The 25,573-nt window shown below is 52.0% G+C and overlaps 3 protein-coding genes across 7 annotated transcripts in view; all 3 read left to right on the top strand.

The window, feature by feature from the left end:
• The window catches only part of RASGRF1 (Ras protein specific guanine nucleotide releasing factor 1), a 31,535-nt gene extending 29,581 nt beyond the window's left edge, over nt 1-1,954 (top strand). For all 3 annotated transcript variants that reach the window (XM_027733933.2, XM_027733932.2, XM_027733931.2), the window contains exon 27: nt 931-1,954. In XM_027733933.2, coding sequence (XP_027589734.1) covers nt 931-1,023 — 93 coding nt within the window. In that variant the 3' untranslated portion in view covers nt 1,024-1,954. The remainder of the gene's footprint in view (nt 1-930) is intronic.
• A 94-nt stretch (nt 1,955-2,048) lies between these two features.
• Nucleotides 2,049-10,021, top strand: CTSH (cathepsin H). The gene is made up of 12 exons (XM_027733935.2): nt 2,049-2,225; nt 2,362-2,393; nt 2,486-2,591; nt 2,685-2,755; nt 3,723-3,827; nt 4,135-4,221; nt 5,329-5,384; nt 6,398-6,479; nt 6,565-6,633; nt 7,019-7,125; nt 8,368-8,493; nt 9,263-10,021. The coding sequence occupies exons 1-12, from the start codon at nt 2,135-2,137 to the stop codon at nt 9,336-9,338; spliced, it is 1,008 nt and encodes a 335-aa protein (XP_027589736.1). The 5' UTR covers nt 2,049-2,134; the 3' UTR covers nt 9,339-10,021.
• A 367-nt stretch (nt 10,022-10,388) lies between these two features.
• Nucleotides 10,389-25,012, top strand: BLM (BLM RecQ like helicase). Of its 3 annotated transcripts, none has more exons than XM_027733950.2 (21): nt 10,389-10,495; nt 10,571-11,106; nt 11,521-11,701; nt 12,125-12,243; nt 12,614-12,746; nt 13,683-14,401; nt 15,095-15,271; nt 15,652-15,770; nt 16,283-16,396; nt 17,338-17,436; nt 17,524-17,672; nt 17,957-18,063; nt 18,801-18,961; nt 19,423-19,618; nt 20,284-20,474; nt 21,430-21,574; nt 21,916-22,115; nt 22,849-23,041; nt 23,177-23,299; nt 23,650-23,857; nt 24,694-25,012. In XM_027733950.2, the coding sequence occupies exons 1-21, from the start codon at nt 10,389-10,391 to the stop codon at nt 24,875-24,877; spliced, it is 4,161 nt and encodes a 1,386-aa protein (XP_027589751.2). In that variant the 3' UTR covers nt 24,878-25,012. The 3 variants fall into 3 exon arrangements, with proteins under 3 accessions (XP_027589751.2, XP_039235414.1, XP_039235415.1); XM_039379480.1 differs by having other exon boundaries at nt 12,122-12,243; XM_039379481.1 differs by lacking the exon at nt 10,389-10,495 and having other exon boundaries at nt 10,927-11,106; nt 11,510-11,701; nt 12,122-12,243.
• Nucleotides 25,013-25,573: the final 561 nt, after the last annotated feature.

Below are 25,573 nucleotides of genomic sequence, written 5' to 3'. Positions count from 1 at the left end.
CCCTCACACTTCCTCTGCCGCAGCACCGCGGAGCTGCCCCGGAAGCGGGCTGGGTGCTGGGGGTTTCCACTTTCTCCAAAACCAGCAAATCCTCCTGAAACCCTCCCAGAGTGGTCAGGCTGGGCCAAACCACCCTCCAGTGACACTGGTTTCCATGTGCGGTGGCAGGAGCAGCTCGAGTCCCTCTGGATCACAGCCCCTGGCTGGGCTGGGGAGCTGTGGGCTCTGATTTGAGCCCCTGGCAGCATCAGCTCTGCCCTCTGCACAGTTGGTACCTGCCCAGGGCTGGGCTCACGCTGCAGCCTTTTCCCAACTAGGCACCCCAGGTATTCCCTGCCTCCTCCCAGCCTCTCCTCCTCAGGAGGAAGACCAGTGTCTGTGAAAGCAGCCTGTTGCCCCAAAATCCTGTCTGAAAGCAGCCAAGCTGAGCACAGCAGGGAGGGGCAGTGCTGGTGGTGCCGTGCATGGCCACACATCACCCTGTCTCCCTGTGGAGGTGGGATTCAGCTGTATGGAAGCTCCTAGATGCTTTTGTGGGTGCTGGGATGAAGCCCCATCTCTGCTGCTGATGCTTCTCAAGCAAAGACTCTGCTGCTGGCTGCTCCTCACGCTGGACAGCTCTGAACCCACACACAGCACCTTGCCTCCATTTGGGCTGTGCCTCTCTTCACTATCAGCTACTAACGGGGCCAAAAAGCAATTTGGGAAAATGCTGCCAGGAAATGGGAGCAGATGGAGCAGAGGTCCTGCCACGTCAGCAGCGTTCCTGCAGCAGGAACGTGGCTCCCCACTTACACGGGCTGTCAGCTACCAGGGTGTGGGTGCCCCACTTATCAGGGGTTTGGGTGCCTCAGTAATCAGGGGTGTGGCTGCCTCAGTTACCAGGGTTTGTGGTCTCCCAGCCCGTTAATGGCCCCACTCCTTTCCCAGGTGACGCAGTACCTGCTGGACCAGTCGTTTGTGATGGACGAGGAAACCCTTTATGAAGCTTCTCTGCGAATAGAGCCCAAACTGCCTTCCTGAGCGCGGGGGCCGCTCGTGTACACTCGCTATACCATACTGTACATACCCGTTGTTCCGTTGGACGCCCTGGAGTGACTCCCAAATCTGTGCTTCTCCGAGCAATCCGCCCCCATCCCAGGCCGCACTAGACCTCGCGTAGGATTTCCCGCACTGGTTAAGGTTTCACGCATTGACACTTCGCTGGAGTCCCGGGTTCTTTTCAATGATGTTATTTTTGTCATTTGTTCCTCCTGAGGGGGCTGGCGGTTGGGCAGGTGAGCCCTGTGTCCCTGTGGGGCAGGTGAGTCCCTGTGTTCCCACAGGGCTTTGGGGCAGCACGGACCACCTCTCGCTTGGATGGCGCCAGCAGTGACATCCCACAGCAAACTCTGTAAGGCGGGAGAAGGGAACACATTAAAGGTTGTCCCTCGGTGTGAGCTGCCCTCTCTGTGTGTGCCGCCCCCACGCTGGCCGGGCATGGGGGGCCCCGGCTGCTGTCCCGGTCCCTCCGAAGTCAGGAAGATGGAAGCGTCCCCTTGCCTCTCCTCGCTGCATCCAGCTCCTGTTGATATGCTGTAGATCCGTACCCTTGTGCCCACTCTGAGTACCATGACGTAGAGTTAGAGATGACGAGTGTTTTTATTACATCTACTGTAATCCTGGCTAACCACCCGCTAGCAGGATATAGTAATGTAGTGCTTATTCTGTGAATAGTACCTGGGTTTTTTACATTGTACAGTCCCTGACACGGTTCCCCGGCAGTGGCAGGCATGCTCCACTCACACAACACTTGCTGTAAGCAATACCTCGTGGTATGGGAATTCTCTTTCAAGCCCTAAAACTATTTCAACTTACAGCTTGTTTGGGAAAAAAAAAAATTTCCATTTTTTTTGTAAAAATATATGTTTCCTGATTACCTCTTGCTAATAAATCTATTCTATCTCAGGGTGAACCCGGGTTTGTGATGGTTTTACGGGCGGGATAACACCGGACCCGCCGGCGCGCGGGCCCCGCCCCGTCCCCTCCCCGCCCGCCCCTGTCCCGCCCGTCCGGCAGCGGCTGCGCCCGGCTCGGCTCCGCTCGGCTCGGCGCGGTTCGGCTCCGCTCGGCTCCATCCCTTCCCGGCCCGGCCATGCTCTGGCCCGTGCTGCTGATGGCGGCGGCGCTCATGGCGCCCTCGGCCGTGCTCGCGGCTCCCGCCGCCGGGGCGCCCACGGCCGAAGGTACCGGGGCGGCGGGAGGGGCGGCGGGGGCTCGGGCTCGGGCTCGGGCTCGGGCTCGGGCTCGGGCTCGGCCCCGCGAGGGCCGTGCCGGGGCAGCCGCGCGGTGCCGCCGCTGACGCCGCGTTCTCTCCGGCAGAGGAGCAGCTGTTCAAGGCCTGGATGCAGCAGGTGAGGCCCCGCGGCCGCTCCGCCGCGGCGGGAGGGCCGGGCCGGGCCGGGCCGGGCGGGCCGCGGGGCTCTGACGCGCGGTGCCCCCGCAGTTCGGCCGCCGGTACAGCCCGGACGAGTACCCGCGCAGGCTGCGCATCTTCGCGGACAACAAGCGGCTCATCGACGAGCACAACGCCGGCAACCACAGCTACCAAAGTACGAGCCCCGGCCCCCGCCCGGCCCGGCTCGGAGCCGGCGCGGGGCCCCGCTGAGCGAAGCGTCCCCTTCTCCCCTTTCTCCCCTTTCTAGTGGGCCTGAACCAGTTCTCGGATATGACCAACGAAGAGTTTCAAAAGATGTACCTGTGGAGGGAGCCCCAGGTAACTGGCGGGAGCGCGGGTGGACAGTGAAGGAAGGGGTGCAGCTGGACCCCGTGAGTGGGTGTTTTGCACCGAGCGACACCCACTCGTGGGTCAGCACCCATCCCTGTACTGCCCCTGCTCAGCCGCTAGCACCCATCCCCCTGCAATCCAATCTGCTATGCCACTGATGCCTTAAAATCATTACTTTTAGCTTGCTAGTACCTTTGTGCAAGATTTCTAAAAATGCTGTTTAACGTTCTTTGTTAAGAATTTCAACAGACAAGGGATTTTAATGAGGTGAAGAGCCCTTATCTGTAAAAATGTACTGAGAAAGAGACATAACAGACAAATAACATCTGATATAAGTAATCAAAGCTACTCAAGAGCCTTGGAACCATTCCAAAAGGGTCAGAGGAGATGAGGACGAAGAAGATGAAGAGAAGAAATGGTCTTTTTGGGACCACCGACTCAAATTCGGGAGGCGTGTCAGGAGTGTGGTGAGGGTGGTGTTATGGGAGGGACAGTTTTGGAAGTGAATATAACAGATGAGGTAATGTCCAAATATTGTCATTAGAATGATAGCATAAAGTTGTAAAAGCCTGTGCAATCAGGGTGTGCAAAATATTTTTTGTGCACCATCCATGCCACAATAAAGAAGTGCTTTTTGCCTTTTAATACTCAAAAATAGTCCAGAGAATTATTTCTCCAATTTTAGGCATCACCACTGGGGTAAGAGTGAGGTGGCTCCCTGCAGTCCCCACCCTCAAGAATTTCAGCTGCCTCAGCCCGGGCTCCAGCCGAGCTGTTGTCACTTCTGTTGCCAGCTCCCTGAGCAGCCGGGGCACTGCAGGCAGTGGTGCGGGCTGGCCCAGGGCTCCTGGCTGCAGTGGCTGCCCACCAGCCCCCCACCCTGGGGAGAGCAGCTGTCCTGGGCCACTGTCCCCCAGCCCGCTGGCTCAGCACAGCCCTCCCGCCTCCCTTGCAGAACTGCTCAGCCACCAAGGGGAGCTTCGTGCGCAGCTCGGGGCCGCGTCCCGACTCCATCGACTGGAGGAAGAAGGGAAATTTTGTGACGCCCGTGAAGAACCAGGTGAAGAGCGTGTGCCGTGGGTGAGGTGCCCAGAGAGGGGCTGTGGGCGGCGGGCAGGGCTCGGTGCCGGGGGAGCAGTGCTGGGCTGCGTGTGCCGCAGGGGAGCTCCCCCAGAGCCCTCCGTGCCCAGGGCAGGGGAGGCCGTGGGGCCCTGGGCAGGAGCCGAGCAGAAGGCCAAGCCCAGCTGCCAGGAGGGGTGGAAGCTCTGTGCTCTTGCCATGCCCCTGTGCCCTGGCCCTGGTGTTTCAGGGAGGCTGGTGACCCTGTGGCACATGCTGGAGCAGTTCCTGTCCCGTTCCAAACACAGGGGCCCTGCGGGAGCTGCTGGACCTTTTCCACCACGGGCTGTTTGGAGTCTGCTATTGCCATTGCCACTGGAAAGCTGCTGTCTCTGGTAAGAGATTTTCCTTTCCTGCGCACTGACCAAGCCCTGCCCCTGGTTGTCTGCTGGGGCTGTGCATGGGGCCAGGCTGGGACAGCCGTCAGCTGCCTGTTCCCAGTCCGGCTGTGCACGGCTGTGGCTGTGACAGCCCCCCTGCCCACAGACCCCTTGCAGCCCCCCCAGCCTGCAGACCCCTTGCAGCTCTGTGTGAGCCCAGCAGCACTGCTGGGGAGATGTAGGGCAGTGTGGCTGGGAGCTCTGTGTGCCCAAGGATGTGCCTGTCATTGTCCCCTCTCTGAGTGTCCCACCGCCCCAGGCTTTGGCAGAGCCCTTTTTCGAGTAGGACAAAGCTGGAGGGGATGCAGGCTGCTGGGAGCCATGGGGAAAGGAGTTCTGCCTGGCCCTGCCAGGCAGCTGGAGCTTCTCGCTGCAAGCAGCATGTTGAGAAACTGTTGATTTTCAACTCCCAGAGGATTTATATTCCTGAAAAACAAGAAGGGCGGTAGCCACTTACATGACTTATCAGAATAGCTGAGGGTTGGGTGTGTTAAAAACAAACATGACCTTTGAAAGAAATCTCAGCCAGTGCCTCTGAGTGGGGGAGGGATTCCCAGCAGGCACAATGACAAATTCATCTGGCAGCCTGACCATCCTGGGCTCCCAGCTCCAGGTATCCCTCGTCCCCCTCCCTGGGACTTGGAGCCATTTCCAGGTGGTTCCTGGTGGGTGAACAGCCAGATGCATGAGTAAACCAGTGCTGTGGTTGGGGCACAGCTGGGTGCATGGATGAACCAGTGCTGTGGTTGGGGCACAGCCGGGTGCATGGATGAACCAGTGCAGCACAGCTGGGTGCATGGATGAACCAGTGCTGTGGTTGGGGCACAGCTGGGTGCATGGATGAACCAGTGCTGTGGTTGGGGCACAGCTGGGTGCATGGATGAACCAGTGCTGTGGTTGGGGCACAGCTGGGTGCATGGATGAACCAGTGCTGTGGTTGGGGCACAGCTGGGTGCATGGATGAACCAGTGCTCGTCGGTTCCTGCTGTGCGGTTGCATTTTGTGTCACATGTTCCGAGCGCAGGTGTCGGACAGTCACTGACCCAAAACTCTTCTCCACAGGCGGAGCAGCAGTTGGTTGATTGTGCCCAGGCCTTTAACAACCATGGCTGCAGTGGGTAAGTCAGAGAAGGTCATAAAGAACAGAAATTACAGTTCTGTGATTGACAGCCTTCCTCAAGATCTTCCTTCCAGATCTTGGAATGGTTTTTGTCTTCCCTTGGCCGTGACATGTTGGGGAAACAGTTTTGGGTTTGGTTGCCTATTTTAATTTAGCCCTCCCTAGAGGTTCGGATGTTTCACTAAAACTCCAGCATTTCCCAACCTCTGTTGTTCCTTTTTTGTTAGTTTTCTTCTGAGACATGTTTTTCTCAAGTCTCCTGAGGCAGCAGCCACGGACAGGGCTCTGGGAGAGCAAGGGGACTTTTGGCTGTTTTGCCCCGGGTCACACGCGTCTCACGCGCTGTGAGGAATCTGCAGAAACCTCGGCTTCCCCTTTGGGAAGTTCCTCCTGGTGTTGCTAGAGAAAGCAGAGAATAGAGCTTTCTGACAACTTCTGTTTTCTGTGAAATAAGTGGTCCCAGAGGACTGAGCAAAGCCACTCGGTGCTTTTTATTTTTATCATGCTCTCTTTTCTTCCCTCCTGAGATGTGCTCCTGGAAGGTGGCCAGGGAAGGGAGCAGCTGCTTGTTGGGAATGTGTGTCCCTCATCCTCCCCCAGCCAGGCTGGGCAGAGGGCACTGAAAACCACCTTTCAGCATGTGAGGCCGGTGCTGTGTGGTCCAGGTTAGCCTTACGTCATCAAGGCTCCTGATTGTTCTCCCCTAGGGATCTGGCACCCAGAGAATGAGGTCTGACCATGCCAGACAGTGTGGTGGGCTAGGCCTGGAATCTCAGGCAGGGAGATGCTGCAGGAATAGACAGGAGTTTGTGCCTTTAGAGGCTCTGGGATAGATGCTGTCCTTGCCTCTCCCTTGGCTGGTGGGAATGGTCTGCAGGACTGCAGGCTTTGCTCTGCAGAAGCCACAGCACTACCATCCTAATTAATTGTTACCATCCTAGTTCATCGTTACCATCCTAATTAGCTGTTACCATCCTAACTGACCTGTGTTCTGGCTGTGTTGTCTTGCAGGGGCCTGCCAAGCCAAGCCTTCGAGTACATCCTGTACAACAAAGGGCTCATGGGGGAGGACAGTTATCCGTACCGGGCCAAGGTATTCCCAGCACAGCCCAGGCCGTTGTGGCAGCAGCAGAGCGGGGCCTGGCCCAGGCTCCAACAGCTCCTCTCTGTCCCCACAGAACGGCACCTGCAAGTTCCAGCCAGAGAAGGCCATTGCCTTTGTCAAGGACGTTATCAATATCACGCAGGTGAGGCCCCAGGGGCCACGTTTCCAAACTTCCAGGGCTGTGCCAAGATGCTGGGAGGCCCCAGGGCGTGCCAGGCTTCCCAGTGAGCTGCAGCCTGGGTGCTCTTGGGAAAGAGCGAGCTGGCCTGCACTCCTGTTTGAAGGTGGCACCGGGGAAGTGCTGGAGCCGAAATACAGGCACGGGTCCCTGCTTGCCTCCTGCAGCAGGTGCAGCTCCAGGCTGTGGGAAGGTCTTGTTCTTGTCTTGCAATGCAGCACTTGATTCCTTGTCTGCACACAGGAAGCCAGGGTTATCCATCCCCCCGTGCCTTGGCTGCTGGGCCCAGATCCAGACTGGCCCCAGCACAGCCAGGAGCTGATGGATGACCCTGGGTCCTCTCCTGCAGTACGATGAGGATGGCATGGTGGAAGCTGTGGGGAAGCACAACCCGGTGAGCTTTGCCTTTGAGGTGACAAGTGACTTCATGCACTACCGGAAAGGAGTGTATTCCAAGTGAGTGTGTGAACCTGGCAGGTGAGGGTGAGGGGAGGGTGCAGGGCTGGAATCATGCACATCCCCGTTTCTCCTCATGGATGCAGGAACACTGCACTGCATTCTCACACTTCCTCTTAAACAGAAAATACAAAAAGTGGGTAAATGGAGCCTTGATATGCTGATTTCCCAGGGGAATGGGAGCAGGGAACAGGCTGCTTGCTAGGAACCAGTCCAGCCTGGAGACCAGAGTATGCTGGAATGAAGGTCAGCGAGTCAGGGAGCTCAGGAGACCCTCAGGGAGCTCAGCACAGGGCTGGTGGGACCTGTAAGAGGGCTAATCTTGTGTCTGAGCTGGGATGGTGGCAGGGTCAGCCCAGCTGTGGCAGCAGAACACGTCTGGTTTCCTAGGGTAAGGCCAAACCAAAGTGGGTTTTCCATGGGATTGGGGTGGCTCCTCTGGTGCCAGAGCTCAGAGGGGCCAGGCTGGGAAGCGTGGCTGCCTTCAGGCTGCCCTACACCTGAGGTGAGTGGTGTGGTGCCCTCACACTGCCCTACAGCTGAGCTGGCACCTCTGCAGGTTGTTTTTAGGCAGGGTCCTGCGTCGCTGCTCTGCAGGGCAGGTCCCGCAGCACTTCACCCCAATCCCGTCAGCTGTAAATCTGAGTTGGGGATTATTGATCTTTTCCTGTGCTGCAGTTTAAAAATGTTTAAAAATAGGTGCTCTAGAGGTGGGAGTGTGTACCCCGTGCTGTCCTACTTCATACCACAGGCAGCAGCTTTCAGCAAGTGCAGTTTAAAAGCTGGAAATTCAGGGGAAACATGAGGAAGTGTGTGTTTAGACTGTGGAGCTTGCTGTTCCTGTGCAAAACATGGAACAGTGCCCCTGAAGTTCAGGGCAGCACAAACCACTACTGGGAGGCACTAAGAGCTGCTGGTTTCCATTGGAAAAATTCCTTTGCTTAATGTTTTCACTGTAGCTCATCCTAGTGAGATGTTAGAGTTGATGTTAATTGTGAGCAAGAGCCAGGAGCTCAGATCAAGGGTCCGTGGATTCCCTGACTCCAGATATAGGCAGTAATAATTTCAGAGTGGGAGAACAGAGCAGTGTCTCCTTTCCTTGGCTTCTCTCCCTACTCTCCACAGCTGGAATTTCAGAGTACCCCACAGTTCTGTTTGCAGAGTGCAGTCAAGACTGCTGGCTAATCCCTGATGAGTTGCAGGCTGGATTTCCTGTAACACATCTGTGTTGTTTGCTTGCAGCCCACGCTGTGAGCACACCCCTGACAAGGTGAACCACGCCGTGCTCGCCGTGGGCTATGGGGAGGAGAACGGGACTCCCTACTGGATCGTGAAGAACTCCTGGGGCCGGCTGTGGGGCATGGAGGGGTAAGGGGCTCCCAGTGCCACCAGGCCCACCATGGCCTCCCTGTACCTGGAGAAAGGACAGTGCTGGGATTCCACCCGCCCTCAGCCCCAGGTTGCTCTTACGCTCTCCAGCTGAAATTTGGCAGCTGGGAAGACACGGGGGGAATTATCACAGCCTGGGCAGTGACACAGCTCACAAACCCAGTCCTGGGGCGACTGCTCAGAGCAGACCCTTGGCCCAGTGGAGCCGCCATGGTCCCTGGGGGCTTGGCAGTGCCTGCAGAGCCACTGGTTCACCTGGGCCCTCTCCTGTGGTCACATGGCCGGGGAGGAACAGGTTGAGCCAGGAGGGAGTTCTCACTGCAGCTCCACAAATATTTCCAGCTGCAGGTGAAATTCTTGAGAGTCAGGTGCTAACTGCTAGTTCGTGGTGTAAGGGAACAGGGAATGGCAGTGCCTGGAGAGCTGCCATTCCAGCAGCTCCAGCCTTGTCACACATATCTGCTCCTTGGGTTGGCATGAAGAAGGAGCTGGCACACAGAGAGAGCAGTCTTCACAGAATCCCAAACTGGTTTGGGGGGGAGGGACCCTAAAGTTCCATGGGCAGGGACACCTCCCACTAACCCAGGTTGCTCCAAGCCCCGTCCAACCTGGCCTTGGACACTTCCAGGGATGGGGCAGCCACAGCTTCTCTGGGCAACCTGTGCCAGGGCCTCCCCACCCTCACCTGCTGTGCTGGCTCTGCCAGAGGAGGGAACACTCACTCACACCCATTTCTTTCTCTTTTTAGGTATTTCCTTATCGAACGAGGCAAGAACATGTGTGGTCTCGCAGCTTGTGCCTCTTACCCCGTTCCTCAGGTGTAGGAGGGAGCACAGGCTGGGGACGGGGGGAGCAGGACAGGAGTGGCTGATCACGTTCCAATTTCTGAGTGCTGAAGTGACAAAAGGGAGAACAAGGTGCAACACCTGTCAGCTGAAAGGTGTTCCCTGCAGGCAGGTACCTCGGCTTGCACACACCCTGTGCAGCAGGAAAACTGTGCCTCCTCTCCTCAGCCAGAGACACGTGAGCTCCTGTGCCCTGCCAGATTCCCTCCTCCTGCTCCCGGCCCAGGTGTGCCCGGCTGTGCTTCCATCTACCTGGGGGGTCAGAAGGGGGATGCTGGGGAACCACGGAGTTACCTGACTTCAGACAAAGCTCCCCCCCTCCTTCAGGCAGCTTTTTCACAGTCACCAAGTGTAAATTTTAGGGATTTTTAAATTTTCTTTGAAGGCAATTTCTCCCCTAAAGAAGCATGAGTGCTGTGATTTGTACATTTTTATCTATTTTCACGAGACGCCTTTAGTATTTTTTTGTATTAAAAAGTAGGGTATTTTAATGCAAATAGAGAAGAAACGGGTGATATTGTATAACGAATAAACGAAGCAAGAAGCTCGGTGCTAATTAGGAACAGGCCCTGGGGAGCGAAGCCGATGTCCTCAGGAACACGTCTGTGTTATTTCACGCTGAAATCTGTCGCTGACAATAATAAAGCTGCCTTGTCCCGGGAGCGCTGTGCTGTGAGCTGCGTGCGGGCTCCGTGGTGCCGGGAGAGGGTCTGAAGGGCTTCGTCCTTCCGGCATGGCTCCTGCGCGCCCCCAGCGCCTGGGGAGTGCTAAAGCCTGGCCGGGGCTTCAGACCGGACTTTAGGGCGGTTGAGGCGGTGCCGGGGCCGCTCCGCCCGGGCCCGCCCTCAGGCGGTGCCGCCATTTTGCGGGGCGGTGCCCGCCCTCACCATGGCGACGGGCGTTTATGCGTCACTTCCGCTCCGCCGGCCCACCCAATGGGGGCCCGGGCCATGTTTTGGCGCCGAATGCGAAGGGTGCGGGACGCGGTCCCGCGCGCAGAGCGCCCCCTGGCGGCGGGGCGGCCCCGCGATGGCGGCGCTGCCGCAGAACAACCTGCGGGAGCAGCTGCGGCTCCACTCGGCCCGCGGGGCCCTCACGGCCCTCCGCACCCCGGGGCCGCCGCGGGACCGCCCGCCGTGAGTGCCGGGGCGGGGGGAGCGGGCGGGCCGGCGGGAGCGGCCGGGCGGTGACGGGGGCTCGTCTCGTTGCAGGGGCTTCACGTTCAAGAAGGCGCGCGGGGGCCTCGCGGCCGCCTCGGCGCTGAGGGACAAGGACGTGAACACCTCCCTGGCCGCGCCCGCCGCAACCCCGGCCAGGAAAGCGCCCGCGTGGGGCCGTGAGCCCCTCCCCAGCCCCGGCCGCCCGCCGGCCCGCGCCCCCCCGGCCGCGGCTCCCGAGCCGCCCGCGGGCCCCGCGGCGAGGGCGGGCAGCGGGGCTCCCGCCGGCAAGGCCGGTCCCGGCACCGCCGCTCTCCCTGCCGTCACCATCGGCGATGAGTGGGATGACATCGACGACTTCGACCTGTCGGGGGTCGAGAGGTTCTGCCGGCCGCCCCTCCTATCCCCCAAGGGGCCGCGGGCCCCCGACAAGGCCCGCCCGGAGCCGCCCGGCCGTCCCGGCCCCGCGGGGCGCGGGGAGGCACAGCCCGAGGCGGAGCCGCGCCCCTGCTCACAGCAGTCCGTGATCTGCCTCGAGGACTCACCTGCCGACCTGGTTCTGGAGGAGGACAGGGCAGAGCCTCGCCCAGGTAACGGGTTATTTGAAGGTACCGGAGAGCTGGAAAAAATTCTGTTTGTGTTTGCGCTCAGAGGGATGGGTTTGCCAGGAATCAGAGGGAGCTGTGTGCTTGTGTCTGATAAGCAGCCATGGATTCCCTTTGGGTACCTGGATTCCCTTTGGGTGCTCCCAGCCTGCGAAGGTGCAGGGCTGGAAGCAGGTGACTGTAGGGTTAGTTATATCACTTTTCCAATTTAAAGAGGGTTTGTGAGACTTCGTCTGTCTTTAATGGGGGAAAAAAGGAAGCAGTAAATATTGTCTTTAACACTCAGAAACTGTATCAAACGACTGTTTTGAAATCTGGCTGTTAATTTTTCCCTTCTTTTGTTTGCATTAGGCTGAGTTTACAGTGTTGTCCAACAGTATTAATTCAGTTCTCTTGTAGCTGCTGGTGCTAAAGGAGGTGGGGACCAGAAGCCACAGGGGGCTGGGAACAGCCCCCCAGAACTGGAGGAGGCTTTCGGGCCATTGGCAGGCGATGAGCTGGAGGAGGATGAGCTGGACATCATCCCTCCCTCCCCCGAGGAGGAGCTGCCTCCCTTCTCCCCTTCTGTACAAAGTGTCAGGTAAACCAGAGTTCACTGGTAAAACCATCTGTCGGGAGGGTGGTTTGAACAGTACTGAAAAAGACCTGTAACTCCTGCTTGTTAAAAAGGTGCAGATTGAGTTTGTGTCTCTTTGCTGTCTGGCAGGTTAATGGTTGGCAGCTGCAATTAATGCTTTATCAAATAGTTATTTTGCGTCTGATGTGTTAGGTGGCTTTTCCTTCAGGAAAAGCAGAGTTACTTTTTCTTTTGTAGTGGGAGGGGAAGAATTTACCGGAGCAAGATTCTCCGTGTTGGCGTACAGGATCGGTGACAGACTGCTCAGCTCTTGGGTTCTCCCTGGGGTTTCAGGAGTTGATCTTTTGCACACATCTTAAGTCCTGTTGTTCTGTGGAAATGCCTCAGTATCTGTGTTTTAGTGGCTTTTTCTTTTGCAATTAGCAGTATTTTCAAAGACTCTCCCACTGGTGGAAGGTGCTCAGGTGGCAGCTCCGAGGCCGGGCCACGGGAGGTTCCCCCAACAGGACCTGGAGGGGGAGGTGATCCCAGTGCGGGGGATGCAGGTACGTGAAATGTTTGGAATGTTATGCCTCAGATTTGGGGGGGTAGTCTGCAATTCATTATTCTCCTGTGTACCCTGTGTAATCCAAGAGCTTTAACTAACGGATAGAGAATTAACATCAATAGGTGGAGAATTGACATAGGCAGATGGATAATTAACATGTATAGATGGATAATAAAAGACAAGGGCAAAAATATGTAGATTCTGTGAGTTCCTGCTCACAGAAACAGTTTCTTTATTCAACTGGAACAAAAATATATTGAAAGTAAATTATTTAGACTTGCTGCAACGTGCTGTCCTCGTGGCCAGTGGTATCACCTTGTCAGCTATTCTAATAGCAATTGCTCTGCTGAACTTGCTCCCTGTGACAGGTGAAGGTGTGCCTGTGGCCCGGCAGCTGCTCGGGGTCATGGAGGCCATCTGTGAGCTGGTGGATGCCATCCCGCTGCAGGAGCTGCAGGCCCTGTCCTGTGCCAGAGCCCTGCTCCAGCACAGGGACCTCAGGTAGGCTGGGACAGCTCTGTGTGGAGCAGGGACCTGCTCCACCTGCAGCCTGCAGGTGTCCCCAGCACACTGGAGAATGAGGTGGAGGGGGGTTAAAAAGCTTAAAGGTACTGGCTGAAGGGAGATAAAAACTACCCCAAAGTGCTGCGTGCATTAGCGGTCCCAGTGCTCTGGCAGATGGAAGGATCCAGTTCCACACCCCGTCTGAGGAAGGTGCCTGGCACCAGGTGCTTCTGGAGGAGCAGGAGCCGTGCTGTGACCTGCCTGGTGTCACCCTCAGTTCCTGTAACCACAGGCACCCAGTTGGTGTTCCCTCCCTGAGCCTCACTCACTGACTGCAGGGATGGTGGTTCCTCCTAATAGCCCTGAGCTTGTCATCTTGCAACGTGATTATTGCCTGGTGCTTTACCTCTTGCATCAGCTGATGGCACAATACATAGACAAAGGATTGGGATTTGGGATTTTGATTTAGTTTTTTCCTGGGCTGGGATTATGGGCTTTTCTGAATGTTCTCAGTACAACTAATTTATTTTCTTATTGCTGTAGTCAGACATTGGAACTTGGAAAGTACCTAAAACCATAATTTGGTAAAAGCATATTTTTTACTTATTTTTAACTTGTGGCTCTAAGGATTTACTTTTTATGCTCTACCTTGCCTGGATCTGTTCCCTGATTTTAGGAATTCTTTTATTTTATGTCTGTAGAGAATATGTTGTAATTTTGTCCTTAGTTTGTTCTTGTGGTTTTTATTTTTCCCTAAATTTGTTTGAAATATTTTTCAAACACAGTGACTCGGAGCATGATGGAACCACCATAATTTTAGTGTTTAATAGCAGAGGGACAAAACTGTTTAATGGATGTTGTAGAACTTGGTAAGTCATTGCTTGTGACTAAGTATATTTTTTTTTTCCTTTTTCCATCCTTTGTCTCTCCCAGGAGAAAACTGCTGGCTAATTCTGTCAGCTTGAACCAAAATGGCATAAACACCACTTTTCCAAGAAGCTGGAAGGCTCCCATGGAGCGTGGCCCTGGTGCCTGTCCTGGTGCTCCTCCAGGTTCTGGCCTGAGCTGCAGCTTCACTTCCGACAGAAACTCCCCCAAATCCACAAACCTCCCGTCGGTGCTTTCTGTTCATTCCAGCAACTTTTCTGCCAAAACAAATCAAACCTTGGATACCTCTTGTGCTTCAAAGCAAAGTGTTGAGGAGATCACCTACCCAGGAACTGCAGCGCTGCCTTTTCCCAAGGGAGGTGGCAGGGAGGGAGGTTCCCTCAGGCTCAGCCTCCAGTCCGAGCCATCCTGCAACAGCAGCTGGGGCGAAAGCCCGGGAACGAGGAATGGGAACCAGCCCCTGACCAACACAGCCCTGAAAGCTCAGAGCACGGCTCCCACGGCCAGTCCTGCAGGGAACAGTTTGGGTACAAACGATCCTGACTTTGACCTGGATCACTTGGACATCGATGACTTTGATGAGGACTGGGAGGAGCCGGTGGCTGTTTCGGCAGCACCGACACCGCTGTACCAGCCCGTCAGGGAAGGGCCACCCACCAAATCCCTCTTGTCTAAGATCATGTCCAGAGCCAAAGGGTCTGCTGTGGGATCCGGTCCTGCTGCTCCAAAGTCAGGCTTCCTGATGGCGACAAAGAACCGTCCAGGTAAATATACTCGTGAGGGTTATTGTCTTCCCCTTTTTAAATTCTTACTTCTTTTCAAACCTAAGGCCAAGTAACTGCTGCAGATCACATCATTGCCTTTTGATTACGTGGAAGTTTCTTTTGGTTTCTTTTTGCAAAGTCATCTTGGCTTTTTTTTTTCCTCCAAGTGATGCCAAACCTGACTATTCCCTTCCTGTGCAGGTTTCAGGCTGCTGAAAGATGAAGCTGCTAAAACTGGAAATAAGAATGTTTCTGTGTTTTAGTTAAATAATGATTCTGCAGTTGTTAATTCAAAACTGTACAATGGTTTTTGCTGTTTATGCAAAATGTTCCAAAATGGGCACTTGTGGAAGCAAACCCAATCCCTCTGGGGCACAGGTGGGTCAGTGTCATTTAGGGTTACTGTAGGAACAGGTTTGGCAAAGGGGAGTTGAAAATCAGAGTCACAGAAGGGTTTAGAGTAGAAGAGACCTTAAAACCCATCCAGTCCCATCCCCTGCCATGGGCAGGGACACCTTCCCCTATCCCAGGTTGCTCCAAGCCCTGGCCAACCTGGCCTTGGACACTTCCAGGGATGGGGCAGCCACAGCTTCTCTGGGCCACCTGTGCCAGGGCCTCCCCACCCTCACCAGGAAGAATTCCTTCCTAAACTCGATACTGTAACTTACTGTAGCACATTTTTTTGTCTCCCAGACCCAGCGGTTCATAACCCTGCACTGGAACGCTTCAGGGGTATGACATTTTCCCATTCTGAAGAAATGAGGAATATATTTCACAAGAAGTTTGGATTGCACTCTTTCCGGACAAACCAGCTGGAGGCCATCAACGCTGCTCTGCTGGGGGAGGATTGTTTCATCCTCATGCCCACAGGTACGTGCCCCACAGCACCCCGCTGCAGCCTGGGGAGTCTGGCACAGGGTACACACCTGCTGCTCCTTCTGCAAGGCCTGGGACAGGCTTTTCTCTTCCCCTGTGCCTTTGTGAAGGTGCTGCTGGAATTCTGTGGCTGCAGGATTTCTGGAGTGTTGTTGCACTGGGGTATTTCGAGTGAGGGGGATTGAATTTCTGCATTCCGTAGCAATTCATGTGGTAACTTTTCCTTATCCTACAGGTATCACTTTGGGGCAGTCATTTTGTAAGTTAATTGTTTTTGAAAGCGCTGTGAAATGGGGAGTCAGAAATAGGTTTCCAGACTGTCTCCCTTTCCTCTTGATATCCAACACTTGGGGTGTTCTGTCCAATCCTTACAGGAGGTGGGAAAAGCCTGTGCTACCAGTTACCAGCCTGTGTCTCTGCCGGGGTCACGATCGTTATCTCTCCGCTGAGGTCGCTGATCATCGATCAAGTGCAGAAGCTGAAGACCTTAGATGTAAGTTCCAGCAGCTCTATTGAGTGAAACTGCAGGTAACTAGATTAGAAATCTGAAATTTTACAGCAAATCTTGTGTCTCTTGAATATAAACTGCGTAAATTGATTAGATGGACACGGTGAAAGGCACAGAAAGTTGTCTGGGAAGAACTAAATTGGATGAACTTGAATATCTTGACTGTGTAACTGCTGGATTTATTGCTCCTCCTGAGTGTTGGGTATTGGAGTTGGGTTTTCCAGAGCAGATGCTGATTCTGAGAATCCTGAGAGTTGTATTGGCACACCTGAACAGGAGCATCCTGGCTCTGCAGCAGGAATAAGCACTAACAATTCCTGAGTTAGGGGGTTCTGAGGTGCTAGACACCTCTGGGAAAGCGATACACAGAGGGAAGAAATGCAGGTGCAGGAAATCACAAGCTGACTGCTTAGGAACAGGTTTGTAACTACAGGTAGGACTACATGCTTCTTCTGTTTTGCATGTATTAAAACTCAGTATATATATTTATAATACAGATTGCTGCAACATACCTGACTGGTGACAGGACAGATGCTGACGCCTCAAAAATATACATGCAATTGTCCAAGAAGGACCCCGTCATAAAGCTGCTGTATGTCACCCCCGAGAAGGTTTGTACTTCACCTGGGTCCTAAAACCGTGGGGGCAGTGAGAGGGGGTTTGCTGGGAAACACTGCTCTTGGAGTAGGCTTCTGGGGAAAAACCCTGTTAAACAGTTTTTAGATAATGTTTAGGTAATTTTCAGTAAGACTCTATAAGCTGTAACTAATTTCAATCAGTAATTAGCCAAGAATGAGAACTATGTCTGTACAATCTAAACTTAAACCCCCATGCCCATCCATTTCAATATATCTTGCTACATATTAGTGTTAATCACTGCCCAGCAGCTACTAAATCCAGGCTGCTCTGAATAGGGTAATACAGGAAGAATATGGCACTGTCAGGGTAACAGGAGATTGTCAGAGGTTGCCCTGGGGTTTATTATTTGCTGCCTTAAAAATATGTTATTGCACAAGAGCTTTGTAAGAGGGGACTGGTCAGTGTGCTGATTATGTTTCTTTCTTCAGCATTGTCTTTCCCTGTCTTTCTCGACATAAGTAATTTAAATTTATTGAAATTTCCTCAGAATGAGGGACCTTGGGATAGGTGACCCCAGAACCTCATGGGAATCTCACACCATCATGGCTGGGCTTCGCAAACGAAGATTTGGGAAGGGCTCTGCCCATGTTTGTTGCAAGCGGGTTGGTGGCAGAAAAGGCCAATACGAGATAGGCATGTCTGGTTGCAAAAGGCACAGCAGAAAGACTCCTTAGGTGGTATATTCTGCAAGGCACGATTCTTTCTGCGTTGTCTTTTCTCCTCAAGGGTGAGAATCTCACACCAGCTGCTTCTTAAAACGCAGCTGATTGGCATCATCTTTCTGCCTTCGAGCTCTACCTGCGCAGTCAGGATGAACTTGGCAGCACAGAACAGTTGTTTCAGTGTTCAGCCAGGCCAGGTGACACTGTGCTCTGTTGCTCTGCTTTCCCATGCCGTGGGTGGTGTGTCCCAGGTGTGTGCCAGCAGCCGACTGATGTCAGCCCTGGAGAATCTCTACGACAGGAAACTCTTGGCACGTTTTGTTATCGATGAGGCCCACTGTGTCAGCCAGGTAAGACCTCCTTTTGTTTTTTGAAATGCCAGAAGGCTCAGTTGGAGCACTTTACTCTGTTATACTTACATTTTGTTTCCCAACCAGTGGGGCCACGACTTCCGACAAGACTACAAACGCCTCAACATGCTCCGCAGGAAGTTCCACTCGGTCCCCATGATGGCTCTCACTGCCACTGCCAACCCCCGGGTGCAGAAGGACATCCAGAATCAGCTTGAGATGCTGAAACCACAAGTGTGAGTTGCTCAGCAGTTGCCTGAAACCGACTGTTTGTGCTGCAGAAATTTTGAGTGGAAAACTTAGTTCAGTTAAAAAAGTGTCACAGGCCCATCTGAAATCCTTGTGTAGCTCTGTCTGATTAAATGAAATGTATGCATGGAATTCAATGAGCTATATGCAAAATATTAAAGTAAGAGATAAAAAACTTGCCAAACCCTTTCTTGCATGCTGAAGGGAGCTGTTTAGCAGAATGTAACTGCACCCATAAAGCTGATGAGCCCCATGAACTGTTGTGTTTTAGGTTTACAATGAGCTTCAACAGGCATAACTTGAAATATGATGTGTTGCCCAAGAAGCCAAAGAAAGTGGCGATGGATTGCTTGGAATGGATTAAAAAATATCACCCCCGTGAGTACTGAGTGGCACAGAGCCTGCAGGCCTTTCCATGAACCACTTCTTAAGGCAGGAAAAGCTTTTTTAATCCCTTAATAATGATATATTTACAGGAAAAGGAAGTTGGAGGCAAAGTGATATTACTGATAATCAGATTTATGTGTATCCTAAAGTTAAGGGTTCAAGTTAAGATGGAAAAGTTAAATTATTGTGATGTCCCTGAGTAATCTTTCTGGAGCCTGCCAGAGCTCTTAGCATGGTGTCTTCAGAGTAATAGAGATCATACTGGTTTAATTGTGTTTGGTTTGCTTATCTGTAGTTCCCCTCAAAGCTATCTTCAGGGATTCTCATCTTTCTGGGCTCACTTTGGAGTCCTGCAGCTCCTGCTGCTGGAACTGGACAACACCAAGCTTCCCTCAGAGCTTCTCCAGTGCTGTACTCTTGGAGAGCATCGACTAAACTGCTCTAGATCTTGATTTATGTAGTTTTTATTCATGCATTTTAAATCCTGAGATTGCACAATACTAAGGAAAATGTTTCTTGATTCCACCTCACAAAAAAACCCAAAAAATTGGATAGGAAAAACTAACAAAACCATCTGATGTTAATAAAATAAGTTCTACAATTAAGCAGTTATGTTATTACCTTTATTACAATAGGTCAGTATCTGCTTGGCAGGTTTGACTGCTGAGCAAGTGAAAAGGGATAAAACCGTATTGTAACTCAAATTTCTTTTTTTCACCTGTTTGCAGATGACTCTGGGATAATCTACTGCCTTTCCCGGCGCGAGTGTGACACCACAGCAGCCATCCTGCAGAAGGAGGGGCTGGCTGCCCTGGCCTACCACGCCGGCCTCACCGACTCCAACAGGGACCTCGTGCAGCAGAAGTGGGTCAATCAGGAAGGATGCCAGGTAAAGGAAAACTGAGGGGGAAAGGGAAGAGATTTGGGGTGCTTTTATCCCTCTTGGGATAGTGGAAGGGAAGTTGTGCAGCGTTATCACCTGGTGGGCTGCAGTATTGAGTAACTGATCCCAGCAACACCTTTTTATTGGGAATTCTAAGAACAGAAGGCTGTAGTACTGCACCGTGGTCTGCTGCTCCAGGAGGGAGGACCTGAGCAGTGCAGGGCTCCTGGCACAGCTGCTGGCACACTGCTGGACTGTACAGAGACTGGAATTTGGGGTTTTCCCTGTGTCTGGAGTAGCTCTTCTGATGGGAGAGGAGATGTTGCTGTTTTGTACTCGTCCTGCAGGGTTACAATTGGCATTCCGGGTTCCAGGTTTCCTAATCCTGGTCACCTGTCTGGTCTCAGTGCAGAGCTGCAGGAATAGCTTCCATAATGCACGTGGGTAACATTATGATCTCCTTCCAGGTGATTTGTGCAACAATTGCCTTCGGAATGGGCATCGACAAACCCGACGTGCGCTACGTCATCCACGCCTCCCTTCCCAAATCCATAGAGGGTTACTACCAGGAGTCTGGCAGAGCTGGGCGGGATGGGGAGATGTCTCACTGCCTGCTCTTCTACAGCTACAACGACGTGACCAGACTGAGAAGGCTCATCCTGAGTGAGTTCTCCTCTTGGAACTTGGAGGTGATACTAAAGCAGGCACTTCGTTGCTGGTCTCTTTTTCATTCAGCCCCTGCTATTTCTCTTTTACAAGTGCCATGGGTAGTTAAGTGTTGCAAAGAGGGGAGAACTGGGCACTTTTCCCTGGATGGTCTTCTGTCAGGATTTTTGTCACTTGTACTTAATTTTAGTCAAAGCCATTTCGCTTTATAGAGTCATGGAATTGTTAAGGTTGGAAAAGACATTTAAAATCATCAAGTCCAACCGTCAGCCCGGCCCCACCCCCATGTTCACCACTAAACCGTGTCTTCAAGTGCCACACCCACATGTTTTTCAAACACTTCCAGGGATGGGGACTCCACCACTGCCCCAGATAGCCTGTGCCAAGGCTGGACATGAAGAAATTGTTCCTGATATCTAATCTAAACCTCCCCTGGTGCAAGAGGCCATTTCCTCTCATCCCATATTCTTCTCTTGACTCTTGTCATTCCAGGCTCATTTCCCTTCTCCATTTTCTAAAACTTTAGAGATAAAATCTGGTCAGTTTTGTACTAACCCACTCATCTTTTTTTTAAGCAAAACCAAGGTTGTGTTTTGTCTGACAACGTATAAAAACGCAGAGGTGCGGATCTAACGAATACAAGGGAACTTTTTGTGTTTCAGTGGAGAAGGATGGGAACAGCCACACGAGGCAGACCCACTTCAACAACCTGTACAGCATGGTGCACTACTGCGAGAACGTCGTCGAGTGCCGCCGCATCCAGCTGCTCGCCTACTTCGGGGAGACCAACTTCAACCCCAACTTCTGCAAAGACCACCCAGAAGTGATCTGTGATAACTGCAGCAGAAAGAAGGTAAACCACACGGATTTTATTTAAAGTGGTGGCAAACTGATTTTGCGTTTAGCTGCATGGTTACACGGCCCTTGGGAAGGCAAGTGGGAAAAGGAATAAATGTCCTGTCGTTTTGTGATGCTTCCAGTTATTTCCAGGGTTTAACCTAGAGCAGAGTTACAGACTGTCCATGAACATGTGATGCTCCTGTTCCTGTCAGAGGTGCAAGGATGTTCCTTAATGTCAATTTTCTTGGCTACAGTGCTTGTGGGAAGCAGGAGCTAATATCAGATCCACTGGAGTGGCTGCAGAGAAATCTCTTCACTGCCTGTTCTGATGTTTTCAGGACAGCTTTGTGCTGCTGGAGCAGCATGAGTGCCACATCAGGTGTGCACTGCTGGAGGTGGCCCAGAGACTGGGGGTTGTGCATCAAGGATTGAGGCAAACTTAGTGGCAGGAGCAGAAGGGAAGGCAGCTGCGGAAGCAGGCAGGGAAGGGTTCCTGATCCGTTTTGTACCTGTGGATGTGTTTGAAGCATTCCTTTACATAGCTGTGATTGGAACCAAATTTGACCAGAATAATGCATATTCAGTCCAGTTTTCTGATTTTAATGCATATTGGAAGTGTAAATTCTAGGTCATGATAGCAGGATTATTACAGGAATGCTTTCCAAATGATTTACCTCAATTCCCAGAGTTCATCCAGCAACCTTGCCTTTCACTGTATACCAAAAACACAATGGGGATTATATATAGTCAGTTGGACTGTTATTGCATTTTCCAGAGTGTTATGAAATCCAGAATCCCTGTGACTGTATCACTGTAGGTTACTAACTAGAAAATCACTGTTTCTCTGTTTGGAACAAACTGAATTCACGGCTGGGAAAAGCTCAATCATGAAAACAGGTTGTCAGTAACAACTTGCATTAGAGGAGAAACACATAATGGCATTTCCTAATCAAGTGTTGATTTAATAGGATTATAAATCAAGGAATGTGACAGAGGACGTGAAGAACATCATTCGGTTCGTCCGAGATCACTGTGGGCAGGTGGGACGGAACGGGATGAGGAGCCCAGGCTCGGGCAGGTACACCCTGAACATGATGGTGGATATTTTCAGAGGTGAGTCTGTTCTTCCAGAAACACCCGAGTAACCGGGTGCACAAATCCCTGACCAGGAATCAGGAGGGCTGTGCAATGCCAGCAGGGCTTTAAAAGAGCATGTGTTTTACAGAATTAAACCTTCCCAGGAATCTCTTGGTGGTAAATGATTCAAAATAAATGGAACGGAAGGTTTAATCCATTTCAGGTTGCTATAGTGATAACATTAGTTTTCTGATGCTTAAAGGCTTTTTAATGTGAATAGACTACGGAATTCCCTTGGGAATCTCCCACAGGTCTGTAAATGCACATCTACGTGGGCTTTCTGATCATGGGCTTATCCTGTGGTTTCTGTTGCACAGGTACAACGAGTGCCAAGATTCAGTCTGGAATATTTGGGAAGGGAGCTGCCTATTCCAGGCATAATGCTGAAAGGCTGTTTAGAAAACTGGTCCTGGACAAAATCCTGGATGAGGATTTGTACATCACAGCCAATGACCAAGCAGTGGCATATGTCATTCTGGGAGAGAAAGCTCAGGCTGTGCTGGATGGGTCACTGCAGGTGTGTAACTGTTTATTTAGTGTCTTGAGGGTATTGTTTTAAGGAATGTGCTGCAGTTTTCCTCTGGCATATCCCCCTGGGTAGCTAAAACAACAGTTTGCCTCCAGCTGAAGGGCAGGAACAAAATCCAACATGTGTGATTCCTAGTCCAGTATTCCAATAACAATGTTGTGGGGCAAAAGGTGAGTTTGAGAGGCTTGGAGAGGTTCAAATCTTTCTCTTCTCCCCTATCCATCTGATTCCAGCTGGACAATGAAGGAAAGTTCTGACCCCCACAAAAAGCTGGCTAAAAAGGAAAGAAGGACCAGCACTCCCTTCTTTCTCCTGGATTTTTCTGCTCTATTTTTCCCAGTCATTGGTGAGCTCTGATGGAAGATGCACTTCAAGAAGGCCATGGCACAGTCCCAGATTGCTTGAGGCAATGCTTCTTCATTAGTGCTGTGTTTGGAGCAGAGCAGAGCCCTCAGCATTACCCCAGTAACCTCTGTTTGAAGCCAGCTGAGAACTGGGCTCTCAAGAGGTTTTCCCTCTGTATAAACTCTGCCAGTTCTTTGTAGGAGAAAGTTGGGGGTGAATGAGTAGCCTGTAAAAAATCACTTTAAAAGCATATACTGGATAAATAGCTTTTTTGGTCCACTAAAGGATACTTTCTTTCCTTTGCTGTGTTCCTCTGTTATCAGTCAAGCTCTGCAGGAACTCCCTGACAGGTGTTATCGATGGCTCCTTTTAACAGGTGGAGTTCCACGAGACAGAGAATGCCAGTGCTATCAGAAGGCAAAGGGCTTCCATGGCAAAGATGTCCCAGCGGGAAGAGGTGGTTAAACAGTGCCTCAGTGAACTCACAGACACGTGCAAAATGCTGGGCAAAGTCTTTGATGTGCATTACTTCAATATTTTCAGTACCTCCACCCTAAAGAAAATAGCAGGTAAGGCTGGGTTACTAAGAAGTCCTTCAGGGCTTCTGCATAGGGGGGATATGGAAAGGAATTAATTTCCTCCAGCATTTCTTTATAAAGAGTTACTTGTTGGACATGCGTAAGGGGTCCTTTGTTCCGTTACAGAAACCTTGTCCTCAGACGTGGAGGTTTTGCTGCAGATCGATGGTGTCACAGAAGACAAACTGGAGAAATACGGTGCAGAAATAATCAAAGTGATGGAGAAGTACTCGGAATGCTCCATCCCAGGTGCAGTGTGCTTTGGACCTCAGCGTGTGCTCTCCTGTGCAGTGCCCTTCTCTCCTCCTCTGGCAGATGCTTGATTCAAAAGTTACCTTGTTTTAATCACAAATAACTAATTCTTCCAGGCTAATAATTACAGAAGGGAGCAATCCCACACTTTTAGAACATACCAAGGTCTTTGCTACCTTCCTGCTAAATTCGGTGTATCTCTGAAAGACTCGGGATGAGGGCAGTGCAGAGGAGGTGTGGAACAGCCAGGGCAGGTGTTTTGATACCATCAGTGTGTTCTGGGGACAGTCTGACTGGCCCAGGTGATACCTCGGTTGAGTCAGTTTTTCCTCTCTCTCTGTCTGTAGAAGATGCTGCTGGCTCAGGTGCCAACACAGCCACAGGGAGCACCAGCACTGCTGGGAGCGATGGAGAAGGAGAAGATGCAGGTACAACCTCCAGCTATTTTGGCAATAACACAAACCAGAGGAGGAAAAGGAAACGGCCGGCAAACTCCAGAGACTCCAAGAGGAAAAAGACGAGTGCTGCTGGCAGCCAGCAGTTTCAGCCCAGAGGGTACGTGTCTGTGGTCTCTTGTCACTTCTCTTTGCCCAGATCAGCATGATGATGATCCCAGAACTGCAGTTATCCCACTGCAGTTACTTAAGTATGGACTTAAGCGATGGTGTTAAAATTATCCAGGTGCCTGGTAACAGCTGCTCCACTTGCTCTTCTGCATTTTGGCTTAAAAAGCTGGTGAGGAAGGATATTTAACAGTTATCCTCACACTTGAGTGCCACAAGCTAAGCAGAGACACCAAATTTTAATGTGCTTGCCATAACCAGCATTAGTAGGCTGACTGGATTTCTTCCTTGGAATCATAAAGAGGTCTTCAAACTTTGAAGATTTGATGGAATATTTGAATTAATTCAAATTCTCGCTCTGATTGTGCCAAACAAGGCAATACCTGCATCTGGTGTTCCTTGGTCTTAAACTTCTAGGGCAGATCCACCACTTCCAAGGATTTCCCTTTCCCTGCCCTGTTTTCCCTCATTCTGCCTCTTGTTTATGATAGCAGATGGCCACTCCCAGCTCAGCAGGTCTTGCTCTACCCTTGGCTCCTTCCCTTCTACTGAAATATTTGTCATTAACTGCTGCTGACCCCAAAGTGTCACTGGCTGTTGATGCTCTAGTTGGGTTAATTGGAGTCGTGTTGGGCACGTCCCAGAGCAACAGCTGCACTCAGTTTCCATTTCAGAGGTAGTTCTGCAGCCATGTGTGTTAAAAATAAATATTATAAAATGATCACATAGTCTTCTGGAAAATGGTGGTGCCCATGTGGGTGCAGCCTGGTGCAGGGGACGGGGCAGGTGATGCACTGTGTCACACACACCTTCTCTCTGATTTTGCAGTGGCTACAGCAGGTACAGAAGGACCAAGAAGCCACAGAGCTCGAAGGCTCCGGCTTCCTCCAGCCCCAGCTTCACATCCCGCAGTGTTGGTGCCACGCAGGGAGCTGCTGGGAGGCTGGGCATGATGGCACTGCCCAAGCCCAAATCCAGGAACTTCCTCCAGCCTTCGTATTCCATATTGTAACTGGATGAAAGCAAGTCCCCAGGATGGAATCACTGTTTATTAAATTTTTGTTTCTTTTGCTGCTGAACCTTGCACGGACCTGTGTATTTGTCGGGTACAAAAGCTCACGTTAAATAAATATTTTTTAACTGATAAGTTTATTTGGGCCTTTCTTTCCACAATAAAAGAGTTCTGGCTGGTTCTAGAAACCCTCATCTTTTGGTGACACTGTGATCCTGTTTTACAGCCACTTCAGGGACGTGCTCGGGGCCACAAATCCCTGGAGCTGTGAGTCCCTGAGCTGTGGCTGTCTCTGCCCTTCTCCCTTGCTCCTGCCTCAGTGCTCCAGAGCTGGAGAGCTGGGCTATTCCTCTGGAAACAGCAGGTTGGGAAAGAAAAGGTAATGAATGTTTTTAAGTTTCCTGTTTGATTCCCCAAATCCTGGAGCTAGGAGAGTCCAGCCCTGCTATACTTTGTTTAATTATTATTTAAAAAGAACCCAACCTGTGATCTTGTCACCGTCGGGGCCAGGGGCACTGGAGCTGCCCTCGGCTCCTGCCTGGCACAGGACACCCGGGTGCGTCAGGCCAGGGATGTTGGAGGCAGCTGTTTGTGTGTTCCCTGAGCACCCGGCAGGGCTGGGCTGGGCTGCGCCATTCCCTTGCTTGGCTGGAGCTGAGGATTTCATCCGCTCTTTCTGAGCAACGAGTCAGAACG

Source organism: Pipra filicauda, unplaced genomic scaffold, assembly GCF_003945595.2.
Source record: "Pipra filicauda isolate LSUMZ 115617 unplaced genomic scaffold, ASM394559v2 scaffold169_size1572857_pilon, whole genome shotgun sequence".
Taxonomy (NCBI): Eukaryota; Metazoa; Chordata; class Aves; order Passeriformes; family Pipridae; genus Pipra; species Pipra filicauda.
Note: the sequence above shows the minus strand (reverse complement) of the source record. Positions and strands in the feature narration are given on the sequence as shown.

Bases quoted from the DNA above. Each gene is read 5' to 3' on its own strand.
- BLM (XM_039379480.1), top strand. From the start codon at position 10,389: ATGGCGGCGCTGCCGCAGAACAACCTGCGGGAGCAGCTGCGGCTCCAC. The intron at 16,397-17,337 runs GTTTGTACTTCA...GGTGTGTCCCAG, and splicing joins TGTATGTCACCCCCGAGAAG to GTGTGTGCCAGCAGCCGACT. The intron at 20,475-21,429 runs GTAAACCACACG...TTGATTTAATAG, and splicing joins ATAACTGCAGCAGAAAGAAG to GATTATAAATCAAGGAATGT.
- CTSH (XM_027733935.2), top strand. From the start codon at position 2,135: ATGCTCTGGCCCGTGCTGCTGATGGCGGCGGCGCTCATGGCGCCCTCG. The intron at 2,226-2,361 runs GTACCGGGGCGG...TCTCTCCGGCAG, and splicing joins CGGGGCGCCCACGGCCGAAG to AGGAGCAGCTGTTCAAGGCC. The intron at 4,222-5,328 runs GTAAGAGATTTT...TCTTCTCCACAG, and splicing joins CTGGAAAGCTGCTGTCTCTG to GCGGAGCAGCAGTTGGTTGA.